Source organism: Aythya fuligula, chromosome 1 (assembly GCF_009819795.1).
Source record: "Aythya fuligula isolate bAytFul2 chromosome 1, bAytFul2.pri, whole genome shotgun sequence".
NCBI lineage: Eukaryota > Metazoa > Chordata > Aves > Anseriformes > Anatidae > Aythya > Aythya fuligula.
This window is the reverse complement of record NC_045559.1, coordinates 72878911-72902710: the sequence shown is the minus strand read 5'-3', so window position 1 is coordinate 72902710 and position 23800 is coordinate 72878911. Positions and strand designations below refer to the sequence as shown.

Sequence of the window (23800 nt, the reverse complement as noted above, 5' to 3'; positions counted from 1 at the left end):
GTGCTAAACACAAAGAACTCTAAGGCACAAAATCTAACCCTCCACTCTACAGTTAAGTGACACTGCGCTGTTTTAGTAATTGTTTTACTGTTCCTGCAATCAGCATTATTCACAGCAACTAAACAAATTAGCATTTCTGACATAGCTATGATCAATAACTATCATGTAATAAATATGATTTAAAGAAGATGAAGCACACTCCTTACAGCTTTCAGATCTACTGGTGAAGTGTCTGCTTCTGACACTGTGTACTCATACATAATGTTTACATTACTTGTTTTGCAATCTACATGCTGGTGACTTTCTTGTAAAGAAGAGAAACAAAGGAAATGGAGAGACACTTTCAATCTTTTTCCAGGACAAACCTCAGCAGATACGATTACGGTGAAGAGATAATAAAAATACCAGAAATAAATGCTGCAAACTTTATTAAAACCTCCTCAGTAGTAGCTAATATGGTCCCCTAAGCTGTGACCATAGTTTAGTTTAATTTAGTGGTACACAGATTAAAGGTTTTTCCTATTTTCTCTTCTCAGTGTGCTATGCTACGAAGCTGGTGAAGGGCCTGGAACACAAGTCCTGTAAGAAGCAGCTGAGAGAACTGGGATTGTTTAGTATGGAGAAGAGGAGGCTCAGGGCAGACTTTATTGCTACCTACAACTACCTGAAAGGAAGGTGTGGGGAGCTGGGAGTCGGCCTCTTCTCACAGGTAATTAGTGATAGGACCAGAGGGAATGGCCTCAGGTTGTGCCTGGGGATATTTAGGTTGGAAATTAGGAGACATTTCTTCTCAGAAAGAGTAGTCAGGCATTGGAACAGGTTGCCCAGGGAGGTGGTAGAGTCACTGTCCCTGGGTATGTTCAAGGAAAGGTTGGACCTGGTGTGTAGGGACATGGTTTAGTAGGTGACATTGTTGGTAGCATGATGGTTGGACCAGATGATATTGGAGGTCTCTTCCAACCTTAATGATTCTATGATTCTATGTCCCATGTAGCTTACCTTCTGTTGGCACTTTGGACAGACCCAAACCCCCTTGGGGGCAGTTTTGAGGGGTGGGTCCAAGCAGTTGAGGTGATATGCCCTGGGACATGTGCCACAGGGCTGCAAGTTAACGCCACGCTTGCAAGCAGTGCAGTGTTCATCGTGGTGGATCTCATTCTACAAGAGAGGAGAAAGAATGGCTTGGGTCAATTCAACCCATTGAGCACTTCTCCCTAGGCAGCACTCACAGCCACTGTTCCAGCAGCTAGGCTCATTCAAACACAAAATCTACGTGTCAGAAGCACCCTGGCAGCTGTAGAAGGCAACAGATATAACGGTGTATGACAGCAACAAATACAAATAAACAAGACAGAAGTGAGTTCCCTAAATTGATATAGATAGAAAAATAAAAATCAACTAATCAAACACAGGAAGGAGTCAACTAAATAGCCAGTTTGTGATGTTAGAATTATTTCATTTGTTCTTGATAAAATGTCACTCTGACACATGTATCAACATGGGCAGCTCTACTTTAAAGCGTGGGTAAAAGTCAATATGTGGATTACTTGTTCTTCAAGTCCAAGGCAGAAGGAAGCAAGCAAGCAAAAGTTTCTGGGGAAAAAGCAGTTCCATGTTTTATGCATGATGCCTCAAAGAGCAGTTAAGAATACAGTGTGCTCGAGTATAGCTTTTCCCTACGTACCCTCCTTTTGTGAACTCCTCTAGAGGGCTCGGCTCCTCTGTCCCTCTGTTCTCCCTTTTGCTAATTGTTTTCTGTTCAGATTCTAACAAACTATCTCCAACAAGACTGATTAATACTTTGTCTGAAGCAATCTATAACATGAACTAAGACTCATCAACAAAGTTACAATGTAATGTAGTAAATAGCTATGCTAATCTGATGGCAATGCTAATTACTCTTTGTATAATTAAGTGCATTTTAACAGAGACCGATTTTGAAACTTTTATGGTTTGTGAAACATTACAAAGAAAATCTAAATTTTCCTAATATTTTTCCAGCAAGGAGAATAATAATGTTGTATCTTTGTTAATTCCAAACATATATTTTCACTTTTAGGGTTATTAATTATAATGTTTCATGATAATTTTAGTCAGGTTTACATCTTGAATTTGAAATCAGTCCTGTCAAAACCAAATCAAACCAACAAACAAAAAACCCAACTCTCCAAGTATTACTGTTTAAAAATTATCTACTCTAAATTTTTAAATGCAAACTAAAGAGATTTAATACATATAACCTATAATGGTCATTCATTTTTCTTAAAATATTCATTAAAAAAAAAAAAAAAAAAAACACAACAAAACAAAACAAAATATCTGGAATAGCACTTTCTCATTTAGGGGATTCTACAAAGGGATTAAACTCAAGCTGTGTATATGCAAGCCCTTAAGATTCTGCCTCTGAAATTGTAACTCTGAGGTGCAAAGATTTACATAAATGAGAAATATTTCCCGAAAGTAGTATGAAAGGCAAAGAGAATACTGCAATTCTGTAGTAGAGACTACAATAATCAGAAGAAAGATCTGAACTACACAGTGATGAAAAAAGACACTGGTAAATACACAAATTTTGCTACACATACCTTCCAGAATGGATCCTCATTTGCTAGCATGTGAAAGAAGGGTAGAGAACAGATTAGTGGGAAATATATCGCTGCAATGAATGCTAGTTCTCAGCTATGGGAGAGATTTTAGTCAAGCTGTGAGGTGGGACATTGTCAAAATTAATGCAATAAATTCTTTTCTTTGGGCAGAAAAGAATGCAATTACAAACAGGAGAATGAGCAGCAGCAAGTATTTCTCAAATTGAGATTTTAAAATTTACATTGCAGGAATCCAGCACCCAAAGGTCTGATAATATGAGAAGCACAGATACTATTTTCAGTTTTCAAAATGTTTACTGTGGAGCTCTTCTCTGTGTGTCACTGGTCTGAAAGTCTTTCTTAAGGACTTCAGCTTGCTGAGTGTTTAACAATCTGGCCCTGAACCAGCAAGGCACTTAAGCAAGTGCTTAACTTGGAGTACAAAAGTGGTACCACTGACTTACTGTTAAATACGCTTAAATGTTCAGCTGATTCATGGCCAAAGTGTTCAGCTACTTGTGGGAGAGTTCTGTGTTATCATCAGCTCTTTATCATCAAGCTTCTCCCACCCAAAATGCTACTGTTTTCCGACCTTCTGATGAACTGAGCTCTGGTGATTGCATTCACAGCTTGATAGGAACAAGAAGCACCAGAGCTCTCTGGAAAACAGGCCAAGCCTTTCATAAAAATATTTGTGACATTGATCACACTTTGATCCAAAAATAAAAATGGAGAAAATTTTAACAGCTTTATGGAAACTGCACAGTAGCTTGTGATTTTTGCTGCTGACTCATAAGAGACAGGTACATGCTGTTCCAGTGACAAACAGATGATGGAGAGGCCTTTCTTTGGATTGGATTGGTGACAAATAAACTCATATTTCTGTCCTTAGCTCCTTTGGTTCCCTCCCTGACCACAACTGGGAATACAGCTGTCCCAGTGTGAGCCCAGCAACCTGTGAGTTGCACACATAGAATATGCAGACACAGAGACACCATGCTCACACACATGTGAAAAGAGGAACATAGCAAAGGAACAGCTTCACCTAAGTTGGACCAAAGGCCCAAGGTCCTTTGCTAAGAGCATCTAACTCTGCTGCTCAGGCAGAGTACAAGAACTGGACAAGCACAGCATAATTTTTTAAATAAATTATATTTTTTTTTCAAAAATTAATTTTCATAAATCACTATTATTATTTTTTAAATACTCCAGAAGTATCTTCCCAAATGCTAGCAGTCTGTAGTTTATGGGTTTCCCTAACCTGGAGTTTGCATCTTCATCTTTACATTTAACAGACTTAGATAGATTTTTCTTCCATAGATTTACCTGCCTTTCCCAACAATTGTAGCTTCCTTTGGCATTCAGTTCCATAAATAACCACAGACTTATAAAATCTGCAGATGTCACTACATACACAAATACACACAGAGAGATCCATGGGTATATGACACCACGATTACTCAGGGGGCATAAATGTTATTCAGATAAACAGAGGCTTGATAATTTAAGAGTCTTTTCTACAAATGATGTATGTCAGGGGATGTGCCCTCATTTCAGGTAAGACATTTTCAGATAAATGAATCCTGTTTAATTGACATTTTGCTGAAAATTTACAAGAAATGTTCTCTTCTGTATTTCTGGAAATTACAGTTGTTTCTTGTACTTCATAGAGGTATTTTTAGTTTGTTTATTTCTCTTTTCAGCTCAGTTTTATTGTAAAGTTCTAGACATTTTAAAGTATGTCAAACTATGCTTTCTAGTTAAAATTAAACCAAAGATGGATTTTTTAAAGGAGTGTTTTATAGCAGAAGGGGCAGACAGCTATGCACTAAAGGCAGACAGCTACACCTCTGTTATTTCAAGCTGTCTGGGACTGCATCTGCCTTTGGTCAGAGCTTACATCACATTGTGCACAACGGTGCCCAGTGCATGTAAGTAATTACAACCTCCAGAGGTGGGGGGTCTGCTCTAAGGAAGTTCAGCGTAAAATTGACAGAATCTGCAGAACCCCAGCACAGATTCTGGAAACTGGACGAACCAAAGATACAGGAACCAAATAGGAATTAACAATTAAGGAGAGAGTGCAGTGGCTTCCAAGCAGCTCAGTGACAGGCACATTGCTGGAACTATGTACCCTGCCTCCTTCCTTGCAAATCAAATGGTAAACGTGGATGAAAGAAGGTCAGAGATGTCAAATCCTAACTTAAAAGAAATCTATGAAGGGGCTAGAAGCATGGCTTGCAAACATTGCCATTCCCTCCAGATATGTGTTTACCAGGGAAAAACAAGTGGTATGATAAGACAAATAAAAATTATAATTTTAATTTTCAGGCTAAAACTGAGCTGAGAGTAACATTCTTTGAACTAGAGCTTACACGAGGATGGGCTCCTGCTAAGAGGCATGTCGTCATAGCTGTTTACCGTGTAATAACCTCTCCTGTCCTCTGACACCACATGCACTTGAGGCATATGGTAAGTAGGCCAATTGTCTGCATCTAGCACATGAAGTTTTGAAAGTAGAGAAGCACCGTCACATTTAAGATGGCGATCCTGTGGTGCAGGAATGCAAGGCAAGGCCAGAAAGGTGACTAACACTAAACATGACATTTGACAGGCATACCAAACAACCACTGAAAAACTGTCAAAACTTCGAGACTTAATTGAAATTATTCCTATAAATACTCCTAAAATGGAAATAATATTTGAATCTGAAAAACGCCTGCATTCCCTTACTTTTAATGCACAACAACAGAGCCCAAGTTAAGAAGGCAGCACAAGGGCAAGGATATAATCACACTTCTCTATTTTTCTTCTCTTCTGAAATGCAACTAAAGTTTCTTGCATTGTCTCTTAAATTCCTACATGGGCCTCATCTAAAGAATTAAATTGCACTTAGTGTTGTCCTTGTTTCATCTCCCACTTCTCAACCCTTTGCCTTCTCTAAATGTTGCACATTTTTCCATGAATGCGCTCTTCTCATGAGCTATTCATCATCTTCACCAAATGGATCCTCTGAGCTGTTCTTTCTCAATGCTTTTACCATGAAATTTTCATTTTCTGAAGTTCTTATAAATACAAGGTTGGAAGGCGTCTTCAAGGCCATCAAAGCTAGTTTTATGTCTCCAGCTCTTGGACTGAGAAAAACTGTGGTTTTCAGCAGTTGTTTTTAAAGCAAAAGATGTGGTATATTTCTAGCCCTTGAGGATGGACAACAGCTTCTTAAAGTTGACAAGAAGAGGCAAACGAAAAGTCCAGAATATAATTTTTTTAGAGCCCAATTTTTCAACATGTTTTTAAGTAGTTGGAGTTGGCAATACTCTCTTCTTGAATCAGTCCTCTAACTTCATTCTGCTTACAATACTAGAGATCAGTCCTCTAACTTCATTCTGCTTACAATACTAGAGATCAGATTTGCCATTGATTGCAAAGTCTTTGGATCAGTTTCTATACAGTCGTGACCTTTAGCTTTATCCTTTACCCATTTTTGCAAGTAAACCATCTATTTTCACTCCACACTAAAAAGCGCAGGAATCTTACACAGAGCAATGCCCTATGGCATGCTAGTAGTAATTCCTATGAAATCCTGCTATTAAATATTTAATGTGTCATCAGAGCAATAGTATATTCACTTAAAAATATGCTTACCTCTTGTTGAAAGGAACAAGGGATTATTCAAATAATTTGAGGCAAGGCGTTTCCGCTGCAAGGAAAAAGAAACCATAGCATCATTGAAAGGTGTTCTAGTTGTCTCTTACTGTTCCATATGGCTATACTTTCTATGAGCTTCCTTCATACATAACCAAGTATCCAGAAGCTCGTTCAGTGACTTAGATTATTCATTACTTACCCTTAAGATAGCTATATAAACAGTTGCATTATTTACCTTTCTAACAAGTTCTTCACAAAGCAGTTTTACATGCATTAGATTTTATTAACAAGAGAGAAATACAAATTGCATTTTATTGACTGAATTTCAGTATATGTTCCAGGCAACTGCAACAGTAACTCCAAACCTAGCAGATAACATCCATAAATGAAAAATTGCATAATAAATTGTTTCTGTGAAATGACATCTTTATTTGCATATACAGAAATAGAGATGGATTTCCCACCTGCAGAAAAACATCACTATCCACCGTGACACTTGCCCACAGTTAGTAGAACCATATTTCCTTTGTAAGCTATGCATTAGGACCCAAGTCAAGTATTTCTCTTTCAGAAGTTAATGTATATGACCTCTAGAAGCTTGCAGTCATGTCAGTCTGCTGTGGTTATTAAAGACCTTCAAACTTGCAAACACAGTCCACTGGAAACCTGACTGAGATGTTTAACTAACTGTAATGCAGTCCATCAGCAGCTTAGAAGATGGTAAAAGCTGATGGTCAATAGCTACCTGGGCTTCATTAACAGTCAACATAACCCTTAAAGGCTCCTCTAAGCCATCATCGTACAGCAGGACTGAAAACAGTACCATTTTCCTCCATTAGATGTTAAGTCTATGCTTGGAGGAAAAGTAGATTTTTTTGTGGCTAATAAATAATTTTTTCTGTGATGAGTAAACCATTCTTTTCTAAACAGGTGCATGGCAGTTTGTTAAGGAATTTTGAATTGATGTTTCTTTGTTCAAAATATATCCAGTTAGAAACTTAACCCTTTCCTATGCTGAAGGACAACAACAAAGAAGCTACGAAGAGTGGGAAAATAGAATGGTATCTCAGAAACATTTTTAGAAAAAAAAAGCTGTGAAAATGAAAAGCACACCGTTCAATTGAAGACATAAGACTGTGATCACATTTTTGTAATCAAGGAAGGTAACATTACCACTACAGATGCTGAGCTCCTGCAGTTTTGAGGGGCATTGGCAAATAAAAAGTCTAATTTATATGCAATTTCAACTTAAACAATCATGAATTAAAGAGCATTCTGTAGACTAACCGTAAACTAAACTGCACCAGAATGCCTAAAATGCCTCAAAATACCTCAATTCACTGATTAGCAAATCGATCTGAGAAGCTAATTGATCAGTGAAAAAACATCTGCCTCCATTTTACTTGAACGGCATTCCCCATGGTCAGTACTTAATGACAGTTCCTAATGAGGACACAGCTGATCAGCCATAGGACTCTTTTACAGACATTTCTTTCTCTGTGCCGTCCTTCACTTCATGATATGCTTTTGAGAACAGATATAATAAGGAGTATGAACTAGGGGTGCAGCAGACCTCCTTCATCACCCCCTCCATCTCTGCTCCAAGATAACTGAGTTTCTCATGAACGTTGATTAGACTACAGTCACAAAACTTGATTGTAAGTTATTTTAATAAACTCATCAGGACAAAAAGGCCTAAGAGAAGACACTGCAAATGTAACGGTAGCAAGCCTAAGGTTCCTACTGTGTTAAACACTGGGTATATGAACATAAGTATTTGCTCTGAAGAGGTTGCTGGAGAAAAACTGAGTCCTGAAGAATTCAAGTGCCCAGAGAGGGAGCATAAAAATCATATTTCAAAAAAAAAAAAAAAAAAAAAAAAAAAAGAACAACCAAGTTATCACTGATAGCTTTCTTCTTAGCCTCATCTGTCTGCTGTCTGCTAACACAGACATTTGCAAAAATTTTGGTATTCCAAAATTTCATCACTGATACCTACGTAAAGAAAACTTACTTTATCTAGGCTTAAGGAACCCAGAACATGGAGTAATCTTGCTTAAATGGAAAGCTGGCTGCAAATCAGTTTAATTTCTGCAGAAAGTTCAAATAGTAACCCCAAATTGTGGTAAAATGTTAAAGATGGAATTTTAACATGCTAAATAAATAGAAACTTAATAAAAACACATTTTTAGAACAAGTTAAGTCTATTTACATGCTGACTTTATACCAGGTTTGCAATGCAATATTTTGTAGGGCCTAATTTTGCTATTGCCATAGATGTAACAGCATACACATAACAGATGATAGAGATCATGCAGATCCATTTTATTTTTAATTATGCATTATTTTACTTATTATGCAGGCTTTCTTACCCTCTGCACAGTACACTGATTCTTAAACCAGTATGTTCCTTTTATGAATGTCTATAATAAAAAAAAAAAAAACACTAAGTGAAGTTCTCTGAAGATAGGAATAGGAAAAGAGGAATGGCCATGCAAGTCTGAAGATAATGCAGCACTTCTATTCTTCAGGTCTAACCTAATGGGATCATGTGTATAGGTAAAAGAGTAATTAGATCCCACATTAATTTAGTCCTCTCAGCCGTTACTAAAACTATCATGAGTGCTAGTTTGAAGTAAGTGATGTTGTGGGGTGAAAACCTGTTGCTTAGCTACTGAGATTAAATATTTTTTTTTCTTTTCCACATCAATATATCTTTACAACTGAATACATGGCTCTGCATTCATATATACTTTTGTAATAAGAAGTACTTAAACCTTTTATTGGCATGAAATAGCACTGTGGTAAAAAAAAAAAAAAAAGTGAATTATCAAGTACCTCGGTTTCCAAGAGTCCACTGTAGGCTGGATTCGCTGTGCTTCTTCTCTTCCTTTCCTGACGCTTGCTCTGGATTTCTGTAACCATGGAAAAAAGCATGAATTGTATGTTTCTCATTCATCAGGGAAAAATGTAGCTCTAACTTCTTAATCAAGATGCTCTTACCCTCAACCTCTTAAGCTCTGTGTTCAGGTTCAGTTTCTAAAGTGTTAATTGGGTTGCATCAGCATTAATATCAATGCTGACATTAATAAGATTTTCCTTGTAAGACTCACAACACAGGCATGTTTTTATTTTTCCCTTCCTCCATGGTGGACTTCTGCTGTCCTACAAGATTTTTATGATGATCCCTTCAGACACACATATAACAAGCATCAAGAAAGAGCTTTCAAAATGCTATCAATGACTGCTATTAACAAAAATTAAGCATACAAAGCAGTTAAGCCTTGAAACCCATATCAGATGAAAGTATAGAGATCTTTTTAAGTTTCACTTATATTACTTTTTCTGTGCAGAGGGTAGATTCAGCTCTAACTAGGGCACTATGACTTATTCATCCAAAATAACACGGCTTCATGATCATAAACTTGCAAAGTATTTTTGTGAGCTGTACATATAACTGTGCCACTTGAAAGAGCAGTGCAAAAATAAGCTCATTGAATTGCTGGCCTGTTTGGGAAAGGGGGAAGAACAGGAGAACTCCCTTCAACTAAATGGTAACACCTATCGAAGATGGCACTTACTCGGGACTGCATTTAGCAAAAAATAAGTCATGTGAAATCTTCTGGATACACACACAGAAAAAATGAGCGAATTCCTGGCCCACTGAAATCTGCAGATTTAATGCCACTTTTATCTGAACTAGGATTTCATTTCCATCACACGGAATTTTTCCAGCTCTTTATGTCTGTTCAGAATGGTGAGATTATTATAAGCGTGTATTTTACAGTCTACTTTTTATTCCAATAATAAGGTAAGAGCAGACATGCTTTAGCAAGGAGAGCCCCCCAGCATCCATCCCATGACATGAAGTGTGTGCAGCTGGGCTGATGCTTGTTCCCCAAGTGAATATTTTATGGCAACGTTCACACTCTGCAGTGATAAACTACAGAACTCTTTTTAGTCTAAATGCCCCTCCCATGGTTGTGATACCTCCACTCTTTTTGTTCTGAGTAAATTTCTCAGAAGGAGCAGAACTGGCAGGAACACTAGCCTGTCAGCCCATCAGAGGACCAGGAGCACACCCAACAGAAACTCATGACACCATCTGTTTCTTCAGAAAGTCTAGCATCTTTTGCCAATGTGTGAGAGCCATCCCAGAAGGTCCTCCGGGCCAGAAAATGGTCTCAAGGATATTGAGCACTATCTCCCATTTGCAATCCAACAGTAAGATACAGTCCAGCTTTCAGGATGTCTACAATACACGGGAATTGGATTCCTGGCACACAGTTCTGGCTTCCAGACACCCTTTCCAAATTGAAGTTGATCACTTCTCCACAGAGTAAAAAGGGCAGTGTGCCACAGTATGTGGTTTGAGTATTGCTGGTCACGTCCTGAACACGGTGTCCGTAGGGACAAGGCCAACACTCTGCATGGATTTTGTACAGCCCTGAGTTCCCAGATACTGATTTGAAACTTCTCATTCACAAAGCACTGTTGGCTAAGCCGCCACTCTTGCAATGGTGGATGTAGCAGACAGAAACTGGATAGACAAGAAAAACAGAGGAGCAACTACTTATGTATTCTGGCTGGGTTTTCCCACTGGCATGGGAACATGTCACCTCTCACACTCAGGTGTCTCTCCTAAGGCAATTCAAAGAGTACAGGCAGGTCTGATTCACAGCCTGACATGAGACAGACATATGCTGCCATGCAACTCCTGGAGCTGTGCAGCATCTCAGTATGAAGAAACGTGCTATCTGGGACTGCACTGAGATGTGCAATAAACCCCATTTCTGAAACCACTGCCAGCATGTCGTTAACATCCTTGGTGCCATGAAACCTCCAAACAGGAAGCCATTGTATGGGTAACACTTCTGCTCCACCACTGAAGTATTCCCTACAGTGTGCTCTTCTAGCTATGAAGAAATTGCCATCCTGGAGCTTCCAAACCCTTTGGCAGCCTATGAAGGGAATCTGGCAACTGTAGCAGGATGAGCACTACATGTGGATCCAACAGCCTGCCACAGAGCCACGGGAAGGACGATTGTTCTCCATATCAGTTCTTACAAAAGGAATGTGCTCCTGGCCAGAAGTGCCAGAGACATCACAAAAGAAGAACCCATGTGCCTTGATGCTGGCAAAGAAATGGAGGAAGTGGAGCTGTGCTGACTTTTGACTTTGGTCTCAACAGCATGAGCAGGAGCCATGGTTTCTGCAGCCAGCAGCAGTAACCCAAGCTACAGGGTCAGTGCATCCAGGGGCTGCAGCATCTCAGCACTCACAGCAGCACAGGGAAGAAGCTGGAGACAGACTGACTGCCCAGACAGACTTACTCCTTTTCAGAGGTTGTCACAAGGATGCAAGATTGGGACTTTCCACTGGTCTGGGAAAAGAAACAAAGGATTTGACACAGCAGAGCTTTCTGTATGTTGGGGAGCATAACTGCGCTATCTTCACAAGAAGCCTGTGATGGATCTATAGTTCTCTGCCCTTTTGGGTCTCAGGTTTAAGAGAGAATTTCTTTAGGACATGCTCTCACCAAGGCAACAGAAATATTTGATGGAGCCTGACTCACACATGTGGTAGAGACCTGGAATACAGCTTTGGAAGAGGCATCACTGTGGTGCAGAAATAAAATCTGGCTGGGGGGAAAAGCAATTGCAGTGAAAATAGATGGAAAAAGAGATGGAGAAATGAACTAAAATAGCACTAGATGTACTCCACCTTATGCAGCCATCAGGGAGGGAAGGCACAATGTCAGCACTTCACTTATGGAAACTGTGAAAAAAAATATCCATGCTTCTGATAAAAGGAATATGTACATCCAAGAGTGCATCAGTAAATAATCACAACCAGCTAGACCAGAGGCATAGACTGGTACACTATCTTTGTTACTTGTCACTTCTGCTAAAAAGTATTGAGAGTGTTTTCTCTTTCTTTTTCCAAACAGGGCTTAAAAAAGTAAAAATAAGTAATTTGGTTTAACTTATTAAAGCATTCCAATAAGATAAATGGAAATACTTGATTTTATTTTCTTTAGCTAAGAAGTTTGTGTCTAGAAAGACATGAACTAAAGACTTCTTTTAAATATTCTGTTTTTGATCTAGATTTTTTTTACACAATGGCAATGATAAAAAACACTCTTATAGCATAGAGAAAAAGATTATGTCACAACCACAAGCTACATCACAGAATTATTTAGTTCACTAATTTAAAAAATACAACCAAAACAGAAAAGAAAAAAAAAACAACTAAATGGTAATACATTTGATAGAGACTAATAATCTTGAAGATCGCTTTATCTTGGAGGTAAAGCTTCAATAAACTAATGTATGTATAATGTAACACTCTGTATGGTCATTCTATGAGGCCTGTAATGACAGTTTATCTTTAGCGCACTCTGTATCCTGCAGAATGTCAGTGGAAGGGGCCCTGAAGAACAGAGCTCTTTTCCCAGTAAGGTGAAAGATCCTCCTCTAGAAGTTAGCTGGAAAGGCTGCTGGTCTGATAGAGAAATCCATGCAGAAGCGGATCACAGTCCCTCACCACAGAATTAGCAAATAAAATGAAGAAATGCAATAATGCTGTGGATTAATGATACTGAGTGAATAAGCTTTTAATGCCTGAATCCTGATACAGTTTAATTCTAAAAAATGTAAAACTGAGGAATACATTAGAAGTACTAAAATAAACTGAACTGCATAATGACCACTCCTTCCTGATAAACAGCAATGGCTGATAACTGTAAATATGACACAGCACTAAAATAATAACCATTAGCATGTGAAAGCTATAAGGGTATTTTTGGCAGTTGCAATCACCAACACTCATGAAGAAATACCCTTTCCATAGTAAATACCTCTTGGTGGGAGCTGTTTATTTCAAGGTAGTAGGAATATAAAAAGTGAATTTGTCTGAAAGAATTGATTCTACAGGATTAGTATTATAGCAGTTAGGTTCAAAATGTGCATCTCTGCACTCACTGTATAACAGAATAGAGTAGTACTTGGTGTTCATGAACATAAGCATTAAATCCACACAAACAATTTATTAGTTCCAATAAAATCCAAGGGCAAAGAATTATTCAAAATGAAGTTCTCTCTGCTGTAAGCATAATTTGCACTTCAGCCTAATTTCAAATGTTGTCTTATTTTCTTTAGAAAAAAGAAAACAAGAACCAGTCATCATTTGCACTTTTGGGATTATAAATCTTCTCCTGAAATTGCTATAGCTTTTTAATTTCCATTTCAATCCATTACCTTTAAGGGACTAAAAAGTCCGATGGCTTAAAGTTTCTCTAAACTGCTTTCAAATTCTCAGTCACTGGGACATTAAATGTTTTTCTAAAATGCAGATTTAAAGAAGAGAGAGGGGAAAAAAAAAAAAAAAAAAAAGCAATAAAACACCAGAAAAACTGCTGCATATATTGCAGAGACTTTATAATTAAGATGCTATTTTCTTCAGAATTCACAGCCTCTCTTAAAAACAAGGAACAGAAGCACAAGAAAACTTATTAAAAAGAAATCAAGCTGTAAATAACTTGGACTCTTGAGTCAGCAAGATATCTAAGAATGTGGCGAACTCTAAAGCAGTTCCATTTGGCTGCGGAGCAGCAGAGAGAAAAGATTTCACTCAAAACCTGAGCTGTAGAACATATGCCATCTTACCTTCCAAATGTTCTGTTGTAACCAGTCCTAATGCTACCATGAAGGCAATTTTCTATGGAAAGAAATAAACACACATTAGATTTTCTACTACAACAATTCTGGTAGAAGTAAATAATCTGGCATTGACAGAATAAACCCAATAAGGTCTTTCAGAAATGTCTATTGCTTGAATGCATAGAAATATGAAGAACTAATTGAAGATTTGCTTCAGATATGCCTGGTCAGTCATGCCCTACTTGTAGGACTACATAAACTTTAACAGTTCAGAGTCTTATAAAGCCAATGATGTATGATTATTAATTGTATATAATGCATGACCAAAATTTCATATTGCTAGTTGCTTTGTTACTCCATTCTTTAGAAAAGCAATTGTGTATTATTATTACTGTCTGGCACTGTTTTTATTGGATACAAGCAAGCTATATGGAGAAGATACGACACACTTGCACTGAACTTTTCAACTTTTGAAATCTCCCCCCCTCCCCCCCAAAAAAAAAGAATAATTCAGAAATTGTTTGTCCCAAGTTACAGAAAGAATATCACATGCATGAACTGTGAAGGGGTCCACTGATCCCTTATCTTGCCTCAATGGGAAAGCTAACAAACATCTCCCACTGATAGTGGTGAACTCATTTTACAGCGAGGAATGTGATCTAAAAAAATTACTCAGAATTCTTGGTACACTGTGTACACGCAAACCACATTTGCATACTAACAAAACTTTGAAATATGCCTATGCAGTTATAGGGCAATTACTAGCGCAGATTCTACATTTTCTGTCAGAGATTTTTCATTCGGAATTTTTTTCCAATGAAATTTCTTGCAAGAAAAATTTTTGCTGAAGATTCCTTTTTTTTTTTTTTTCCCCTTAAATGGAAAACTGAAATTCTGTTGTGTAGTTCGAAGCCCAAACTGAACCAAACTACTTGGTTTTGCATCACATCTATGGTACTGTGGGGTCTCCTCTCTCTGCTGTGCTGAACAACCTCATTGGATCGTGCTAATTTCAGAATTGGATCGTGCTTCACAAGGTGCAATTCCACAGAAGAGATAATCTGGCTAGAAAAAACAAGCTATTAGGAATCTAGCAAGCAAAACTCACAATCCAACTGTGATAATGCACACAAAGACCATTGGAACATGTAATTGTCATGCTCACCCAAAATAAAATGTGTAGATTTAGGTTGAACTAAAATTGAGTGTGCAAGTGGTAGATGGTCAAAATATTCTGTTTCAGAGAAGTGTCAGGACAACATATTTCAACACTTCCAAGTCAAAATTAGTTTGACCTTCTTGTTTGTGAAAAACCTGATGATTCAACTTTTCATTTCAGCCCATTGTAAAATCAGCTACTAAGTTATTGAAAGTACCATTTCCTTTGCAATTCTGACTTCCACATAGTGAAACTCTGAAAGTAAACACATCCTCATTTTATAGATGAAAAGATCTAGCTAAGGGGTAGGTACTTCACAAATCAGAGAGTCAGGATTGGATATCCTTATTCTTCTTACATTTGTGAAAATATCTACGTCAAAGAGGTGAACTAACAAAGTCGTAAGATAGGAATATTGTCATTCCATGATCTCCTAGGGTGTAATTCTTCCTGTAGATTAAAAAATGGTCACGTAGAATCTCATCACTGGCAATTTAGATAACATTCATGCTATATTTCTGCCTTCCATAACTGTGGTAATGACATGCACATGTACATACGCACATCAGACCTTGATTTCATTAATGCTCACTCCTTACATGTCTAAAACACCAGCTGGGCATGGTGGGGGTTCCACACGTGAAGGGAAAGATGAATATTTGATCAGAGACCCACTGTGTAGATCTGAGAAGAAAATTTGTCAATTGAGTAGAATTACAAGCTTCACTTCACCCCAACTAGAAGTAACTTTATGGCAGGATGTCTCTGCTCTGAGCAGAAGTCATAGCAACATTTAGATAAAGTGCGAATGGTTAATGTGTGATTGTGTGATTTTCCAGTTGGAACACAGATTGCCTATATTACTCAAAATATTGCCTATATTACCTAAAGATTAGACTGTAAAGGGAGCATACATTTTCTGACATCTAAACTAAAATTATTTCAGTACTGGCATGCTTGATAAATTTCCTCTCTTTATACTAAATTTATTTGAATACATATCTAATTAAATGTAATGACAGCATACGTGCTTATGAAGAGCTTTCATAAATTGACTTGATAATTATCTCACTATTAAAGACAGGAAGGTTTTATAGGTATTTGAAATATGGTTTCTCTTTAAAAATCCCAATAGAAGCTGTATTCTTTTTAACAAGCACGTTATATTAACAGCATATTTGTTTTCATGGGTTTTGCTGTTTCACACTCTTGCAGCTCATTGGATTCCACTCAAAATACTAGTTCCACTGCAAAGCTTTACTGTCAAGCATCCCAGAGAAATGGCAATGCAATGTTGTTTCTGCTCTGTGCAGGAATCCGCAAAATTGATTCTTTGATTTCTCCATCTTTGCAATGCAGGCTCAACTCTAGCATTTAGTCCACAATAGCAACGTGTCTCTCTTCTCAGTTCTTAAGTAGGATTAAAATCACTGTTAGCTAAATAACCAGCATTTCTGGCAGTTATTTTTTATTTTAAGTAAAAGAATGTTAGAATATGCATGAAAATGCTGCCAGCAATGTAAAATTTTAGTAATACACAAGCTGAAGTGCAAAAAGTTTTGTGCAATTCTAACTGCTTCTTCTATGCTGAACTCAGATACTTTTAAGTAAAACAAAACAAACCAACCAACCAAACAAACAAAAACAACTAAAAAGCATACTGATGACAAAAATAAAAAACAAAACAAACAAAAAACAACAAAAACAGACATTTGCTCCACAGAGGGATCACTCCCTTGTGTAATTTCTTAATTTCTTTGCAGAAATCATTCTGGTGGGAGAGGCGGCAATTACTAGACGGGCGGCAATTTAGTTTGGCAGTTAATGGCCTCCATCCTCACCAGCACCTGGCTTAGTGAAGGGTACAGGAGACCATTCTGCCAGTCACTCCTCAGCCTCCGGGTGACAACACTCACACAGCTCACGTCCCAGGAAAAGGCTCTGACCACTGGACCTGGACATCCTGGCTGACTGGCTCCCTCCATCCCTTCTGGGAAAGCCACTCCATAGCCACTCATCCAGGACTAACAGCTGCAAAATGCAGGCACAGCGAGATTTTCTATAGTCTAAGGATACTTGGGAAAGAAGAAATCTTAGGTTTATGCAAAAGGAATACATATTTCAGGGCTGTTGTGTCCAGAGCTAGCTTCCCGGCTTCCCAAAAGAACAACCAAGCCAGAAACTAAAGACAACCAGCAGGTTCTCAGTCTTTTGTGTTTGTTCAGATATGCTTAGAAACTGCAGGCAGAACTCCTGGCTACTGCTAGGTCTTGTTATTTCTGGTTTATTTATTTTTAATTTTACATTTAATATGTTAAATCCCAGTCTGTCATGACTGACATTTATGTAGAGATACACTCAAGTTCATGCCTCAGTTTTGTGCTTTGAAGATAAATAAAGGTGTGGAAAGAAGTGCCTAGATTGCTTATTTTCTTTAAAAAATTAAATCATCTGTTAAACAGCTATGAATGCTTTTAGAAATGTGTGGTATGTCTTTTCACGAAGCAAAACAAAGATTTTTACAAAACCATTTCTTTTTGTAATTACATGTTCTACGTATGTCAATACATGTGTTTACACTAATTATGTTGTTAGTTCTAATTACACTAATTGCATAAATACATGATAATCAACTAAAGTTTACTTTCAAAGAACAAAAGAAATTAACTTTAGACTTACATATTTATGGCTGTGAAACAAATATATGAAAAGTCACACTTAAGGGCATAGCTTCAGCATCCTACACAGAAAATTGTGTTTGCCAAGACATCCTGTATACATGGTAGGAACAATGTTCTTGGTTACAAAAAAAGACAGTCAGAGGAGCCAAAGGCACCAGGATATACTAGTTAGCTAGTTATACTAGTATACTAGTTATTTAATGGAAAGCTCATTAAATTTAAGAATGCTGTACCACAATTTGTCCCCAGTTGCACAGTCTCTTTCTTTGCATTCCTCTGGAAGATTTTTGCTCAGTATTCTTTTGTGGGGAATAAATTATGGTCAAAGAAAAATTGATTTTTTTTTTTCTAGCATTTTCTTTTTAAGCAGGATCTACTAGCCTTTCTACCCCCTAAGTGTTGGACAATAAATAATCTTTTGGAAATAGTTTCTTAATGAAAACAGATGCAGTCCCATCATTCAGTGGCAATGAAGATTCACACAAGGGTCAGATTTTAAACTCAGGGGTTTCATATACACATTTCTGCAGGGCTTTTGCATAAACCTGTGATATTCTATGTTAAAAGCCACAATATTTATCCCCTAACACTGTTCCAACTTTTGTCTTCAAATGTCACAAGGAGTGACATTGCCCACATAACATTAAAAATTTATATTGTGATAGTTCTCTTAAACTTACAGCACCAAGGATGCTTTCTTGCTCTAAACTTATTAGAATAATAAGGTTAAGATTTCACATTATATGAACATTTCCGCACTATAAGTAAGTGCAGTTTGTATAATTTTTCAAATTGCCTCAAAAGTATGTACAAGCTAATTTGAATACAACTAGTCAAAACCCAAACACCTGTTAAACATAGATTCTATTTCTACAAAGTCGTCTGATTTGTATTTTCAGTTTACATAGTAAATATTGTTCATGAAAGAGATTTAATCTTATTACTTGCTTTCTACTCTCTTCCTCAATTTGAATGATTTTAATGTGTTTCAGGCTAGAAAGAATCTGTGTACATGTGGGAATGTGGGATAACGCACACAGCAAATGCAAGGAACTATATTGTTACACACAATCTAGAGATTGCAAGATTCATTACCAAGAAGATGAAAATGTAAAAGCCCATCTTACAAAAGAATTGTTAATTCAACCTCAAATAAAGCCTGTAAATCCGGTGTTACATATTCGATAGCATAAAAGAAAATATTTTCAGCTTTTATATACCTTTCACAAGGCCTGGATTTTTACGATGCCTACAATTCTTACATTTTGCAACACTGGGAGGTTTGAAAGATGCAAACCAAATTTGTCAGAACAACTCACAGGGGCAGAACATACCTTTTGCAGTGAACCATAAGCACAAATTCAGTAATTATGTATGCACACTGAAAAAAAAATTAGTAATGGCCCCTAAAGCTTAATCATACTGTAGTTCAATTATTAAACTAATAATTGTTTAAAAAATCACCTCTGGATTTTCTTCCTTTTTCTTTTTGGTAGCAGGGCATCCCTGAGCTGGCTCTTCAGGAAGTTTCTTTGTCTCCACTTTACTTTCTGTCTGAGTTTGGACTTGAGGCTGAATAATGATAACCTAAAAGACAACATACAAATAAAAGAACAGAATTCACTATATAAAACTGGAATTTTCTGCCTGAAAATGTGATTCTTCATTGTAGTGTTAGTTGATACCTATACAGGCAACAAATACAAGTCACAAGCCACAGAGTCACAAGCCACAAGTCACAAGCCACAATTCACAAAAATATTAAAAACTGGATACCTAGCTTAGGCCCCTAAACATTCTGAAAACAAATTTTTATAGATGCATCATAAACCAGCAGCATCCTAAGGGAGCCATTTGATCAGCATCTCTGAAAATTAGGACACTTTCTATTTAGAGGGCTCCTGAAGCTGATTCAGCGGCCTAACTTTGGTGTTCATGATGTCAGTGACTTTAAGATGTTTCCCTTGATTTTATTTCACAGAGACATAGAATAGAACTACTACACGTTCAAAACAAGAGTCTTATCTCAGTTATTCCAGTGTTATTACAGAGTAAGTACATGTGGATTGGAAAGAAGATGCTCCTTAGGAATATTAATGGTACAGATCAGAGTTCAGTCCTCAGCATTTATGGTTATAAGCAGTGGATATCCATTTTTGCATAAACAAAATAAAATATATGTTTTAAATTAAATTTAATTCTGGTTAGAACCTTAGCTATAGGAATTACTACACAGATCTCTTAGGCATGCACGTGTTTGTATGTACATCTGCTACTATTTGAATTACCACATAAAGATTTACAAGTTTCAGATAACATTACCTCAAAAGCTATTAAATTAGAAGGAATGAGAGACAATTTCTAACCACGGAACTATACATGACTTTACACCCATACTTAAAGCTTCATAAAAGATACAGAAGAGCTTCCCAAGGTCACCTTCTTGATGAAGGTTATTGGCTTTGAACACTGAGCCTCTTCCATCTATTTCACTGCTAACCTTCAAAAAATTTATTTAATTGTTATAATTTATCTCCACGCAGTCACTCTAGAAGACTCAAGAGCATAAAAAGGTATATTTATTTTTTTTTAACCAGTAGCCAGTTAAAGTAAGAAAAATAAATTCTGTTAGAAGAGTGTAGAAGGGATGCTTACTTTTATTTACCTCACAAACCATCCTATATCCTGTATTCTTTCTTAGCACTGTATGGGAACCTGTGCTGCCAACAAAATCCGGGGTAGGAGTACCTAGCAATAAATTACAATGAATGTCCGCTGAGTACATTGGCAGACTTTATTGAATCTGTTTCTAGTACATGAGTGGAAAAGTTCTTATATTTCAAAGCTAAAAAGACACACAAAGTGGAAACAAGAAATTTGTAACTTGATTTTTTCCTACTGATCTGCTGATCAGTTTTGAAACCCGGAGCTCTCATTTCATTTGCCCATGGAAAAGGGAATTCCTGATTATTTGATACACTCCCCTGGGATCAGTTGATATAATTGGTATCTCTGTATAATTGAAGAGGGAGTCCATGGGGAATTTGAGCCTGTACAGAATTCAGGGATATTGTTAGTAAGAAATGGTTTAAGTAAAGAGAAGATTGTATTGTTCTATTAACATCAGGCTACACAATGATACATCTAAAATCAAGGCATGTACACAGACAAATGTCTACTGGTGTCCATGTGTCCCCTTAAGGATTTTTCCACTGCTTTCTGATTATTTCCTTCAAAAGGAACCACAAGCACCACTCTGTCAGCGCTTTGCACTCCCAGAGGAACCACCAGTACACGAGAGATAAGGACATACTGGAAAGTGTCCAACAAAGGGCTTCCAAGATGCTGAAGAGACTGGAGCATTTCTCCTATGAAAAGAGGCTGAGAGAGCTGAGACTGTTCAGCCTGGAGAAGAGGAAGCTCAGGGGGGATCTTATCAATGTCTGTAAATACCTTTTTACAGAGTGCAAAGAGGACAGAGCCAGGCTCTTTTCACTAGTGCCCAAACTGGAAGACATGAGGCTCCCTCTTAACATCAGGAAGCCCTTCCATGCTGTTTGGGTGACGGAGCACTGGCACAGGTTGCCCAGAGAGGTTGTGGAGTCTCCTCCTTGGAGAACTTCAGAAGCTACCAGGATGTGGTCCCGGGCAGCCTGCTTTGGGTGGCCCTGCTGGATGGAATTTTCCAGATGGCCTCTAGAGGGTCCTTCCAGCCTCAGTTCTTCTGTGATTGCATGACCATTCTGCTCACATCTGTGCCATAATTCCTGAGTTTGGCAGATGAAACACAGCAAGAAGCAGAACTTACCTTGCTGTCGGCACTGATGAGGAGTGGTTGCACTTTGACACTGTCGTTGACCATAGAGACGGTAGTGCTGGTGCTGATAGGAGTTGCATTGTTGGGGGAGGTGGAGATGATGGCGTACGCCACACCGGCACTGCTCAGCGGTGACGAGAGAGGGGTAGGCTCGGTGATGTTTTGTGACTGGCTGTTAGGTGTCTGTACATGGCTGACGGTGTTGTTGGCAGTGGGGAGGGCAGGGCTGGGGTTTTTGATGCTGACGACAGTAGCCTTTTGGAAGGTAGAAGGCTGCTTGGATGGTTGGTCTCTGCACGGGGAAATAGGGAGGCTGTCTGGAATCAGGGTCTTTGGCCTAACCTGCAAAAAGGGTTAGATGTTATGAGGCATAATCCAACACTCTAGTGCAAAAACACTGCATATATGCAGTCTAGCCATAGAGCCTCCAGTTGTATTAACTACACAACAGGAGCGCCTAGAAAAATGCAGTGTAGCAACTTGAAGTAGACAGCCATTCATTCACTTGTAGATGTATTCCCAGCACTCCTCACCTGAGTCATTTTGTAGTCCCTGACTCATTGCAATGCTAAACAAGAAGGGAGAAAAAAGTCAATTCCTCACTTTTATTAGCACACTTCCATACACATGCTATTCAAGCCACATTCAGTTCTCAGTAGGCATGTTTAAGTCAAAGCCTTTTCCAAAGAATGGAAAACCCAGATGCAATAATTTCCTGTTCTGAAGGACACAACACTCTTGCTATGGATTAAGGAGTGGGAATTGAATCATTAAGGGAGTCGTGGGAAAGCATTTACAGGAACATTAAGTGTATGCACATCGTTTGTACTGGTGGATCAGTGAATGAAGCTCCTTATATTCTTAAGACAAGCCATGTTCAATGGACACAACCACTCCGCTCAACAACAACAGAGAGAAAGAGAGGGAAAAAAAGACACACAGAAACATACAGCTTAGTATTTTGTGCTGTAAGGAAAAAGCTGCTGTGCGGCTGTGGGTGAGTAAAGAAGGCACTTCTCCATGGATGGATGGGGAAATCGTTTGCCAACATCTGTGAAGACTGAGGCTTTACATAGAGCCATGAATGATAGCTGAAAACAATTGTCTCCAGCTAATGTGATGTGTTTCCAGTGGGGTAATTAATGTCACCCCGTCAACATGGCTCTGACTTAACAATGTGTTAAGTACAGTTCCAGAATTGAAAATAAATAATTTAAACTGCTTCACAAGAAGTTAACTTCACTCCTAGCTTATTCGTTAACATGGCCACATAAAACAGCCGGCTCCCTCTGTGCTTATTTCATCCTGTCACTTCTCGCACCTTCCATACTGTGAAACAAAATGACAAGCTGCAGCAGACAGGCGGTGGAAACAGCTGCCTGTGCCGCTGTGCGTCAGCCAGCAAGAGCCCTTCCAGTGATGCTGCCTCCAATCTCCAGCCTAAGTAAGCCATTTAATGAAAAGGCAGGGATTCACTGATGTAGGGAAAATCATCTCTCAAGGCTGGCTGTCGTCCTCTGTCATATCAAGGAGGAGCTGTACCCATTTCTCCTTGTAGAGAATATGAAGCATGGCAGCACATGTATCTCAACTCTTTCTATTCCAGCAGCACAGTGCTCAGTTGCCACTTGGCTCCTAAAACTGATGAATAGTATAAACATGCATTAGAAGCACAGTCCTGGTTAGGAGCACATAAACTACAAGTAATCAAGGTAGATGTAAAGTGAAAGAGCAAACAGAGGCAGACAGGAGGCTTTGCCTAAAGTACAGCGGCAGACGAGTGACAAAGCTGGGAAGCTGTTGTGTTTGGCTCACAACTTCAAATTAACACCAAAAAGCCTTGTGGACTCAGTGCAAAGTGACTCAAAGCTACACTAACCAAGAACTAACCATGTTCAAGATATTCTGACAGTAAAAGATTTTTTTTTGCTCTTTTTCCTCCATCTCATGAGTTCCACCCCACATATTTTATGTAAGGGTTATTTGGTTTTATTATTGAAGATATTAGACTAATACTCTGGCCAAGATATTTAAGAAGGTAGTCTATGTTTAGCTTCATATTCAAAATTAATTAATGGTCTTATTTTATTTTCAAAAGCAGTGCAGAGATGTTTGGTTTAGAACCATCCTAGCCCAGGCATTTTGCAAAACTAAGGCTTCTAACATGAACAACAGCCAGTGAAATAGCAGTCGTGAAGCAGAGACAGACTCTTAAAGCATTCATGTCTACATCAGAGTCAGTTATACAA

The 23800-nt window shown here is 38.2% G+C and overlaps 1 protein-coding gene across 1 annotated transcript in view; it reads right to left on the bottom strand.

Moving 5' to 3' along the window:
• The window catches only part of PHF21B (PHD finger protein 21B), a 66383-nt gene that overhangs the window by 5029 nt on the left and 37554 nt on the right, over positions 1-23800 (bottom strand). The window contains exons 3-10 of the mRNA XM_032186444.1: positions 21543-21893; positions 19199-19321; positions 13901-13952; positions 9072-9148; positions 8606-8656; positions 6231-6285; positions 2586-2608; positions 1000-1158 (exon numbers count right to left, since the gene is read on the bottom strand). Of these exons, the coding sequence (XP_032042335.1) occupies positions 1000-1158; positions 2586-2608; positions 6231-6285; positions 8606-8656; positions 9072-9148; positions 13901-13952; positions 19199-19321; positions 21543-21893 (891 nt within the window). The remainder of the gene's footprint in view (positions 1-999; positions 1159-2585; positions 2609-6230; positions 6286-8605; positions 8657-9071; positions 9149-13900; positions 13953-19198; positions 19322-21542; positions 21894-23800) is intronic.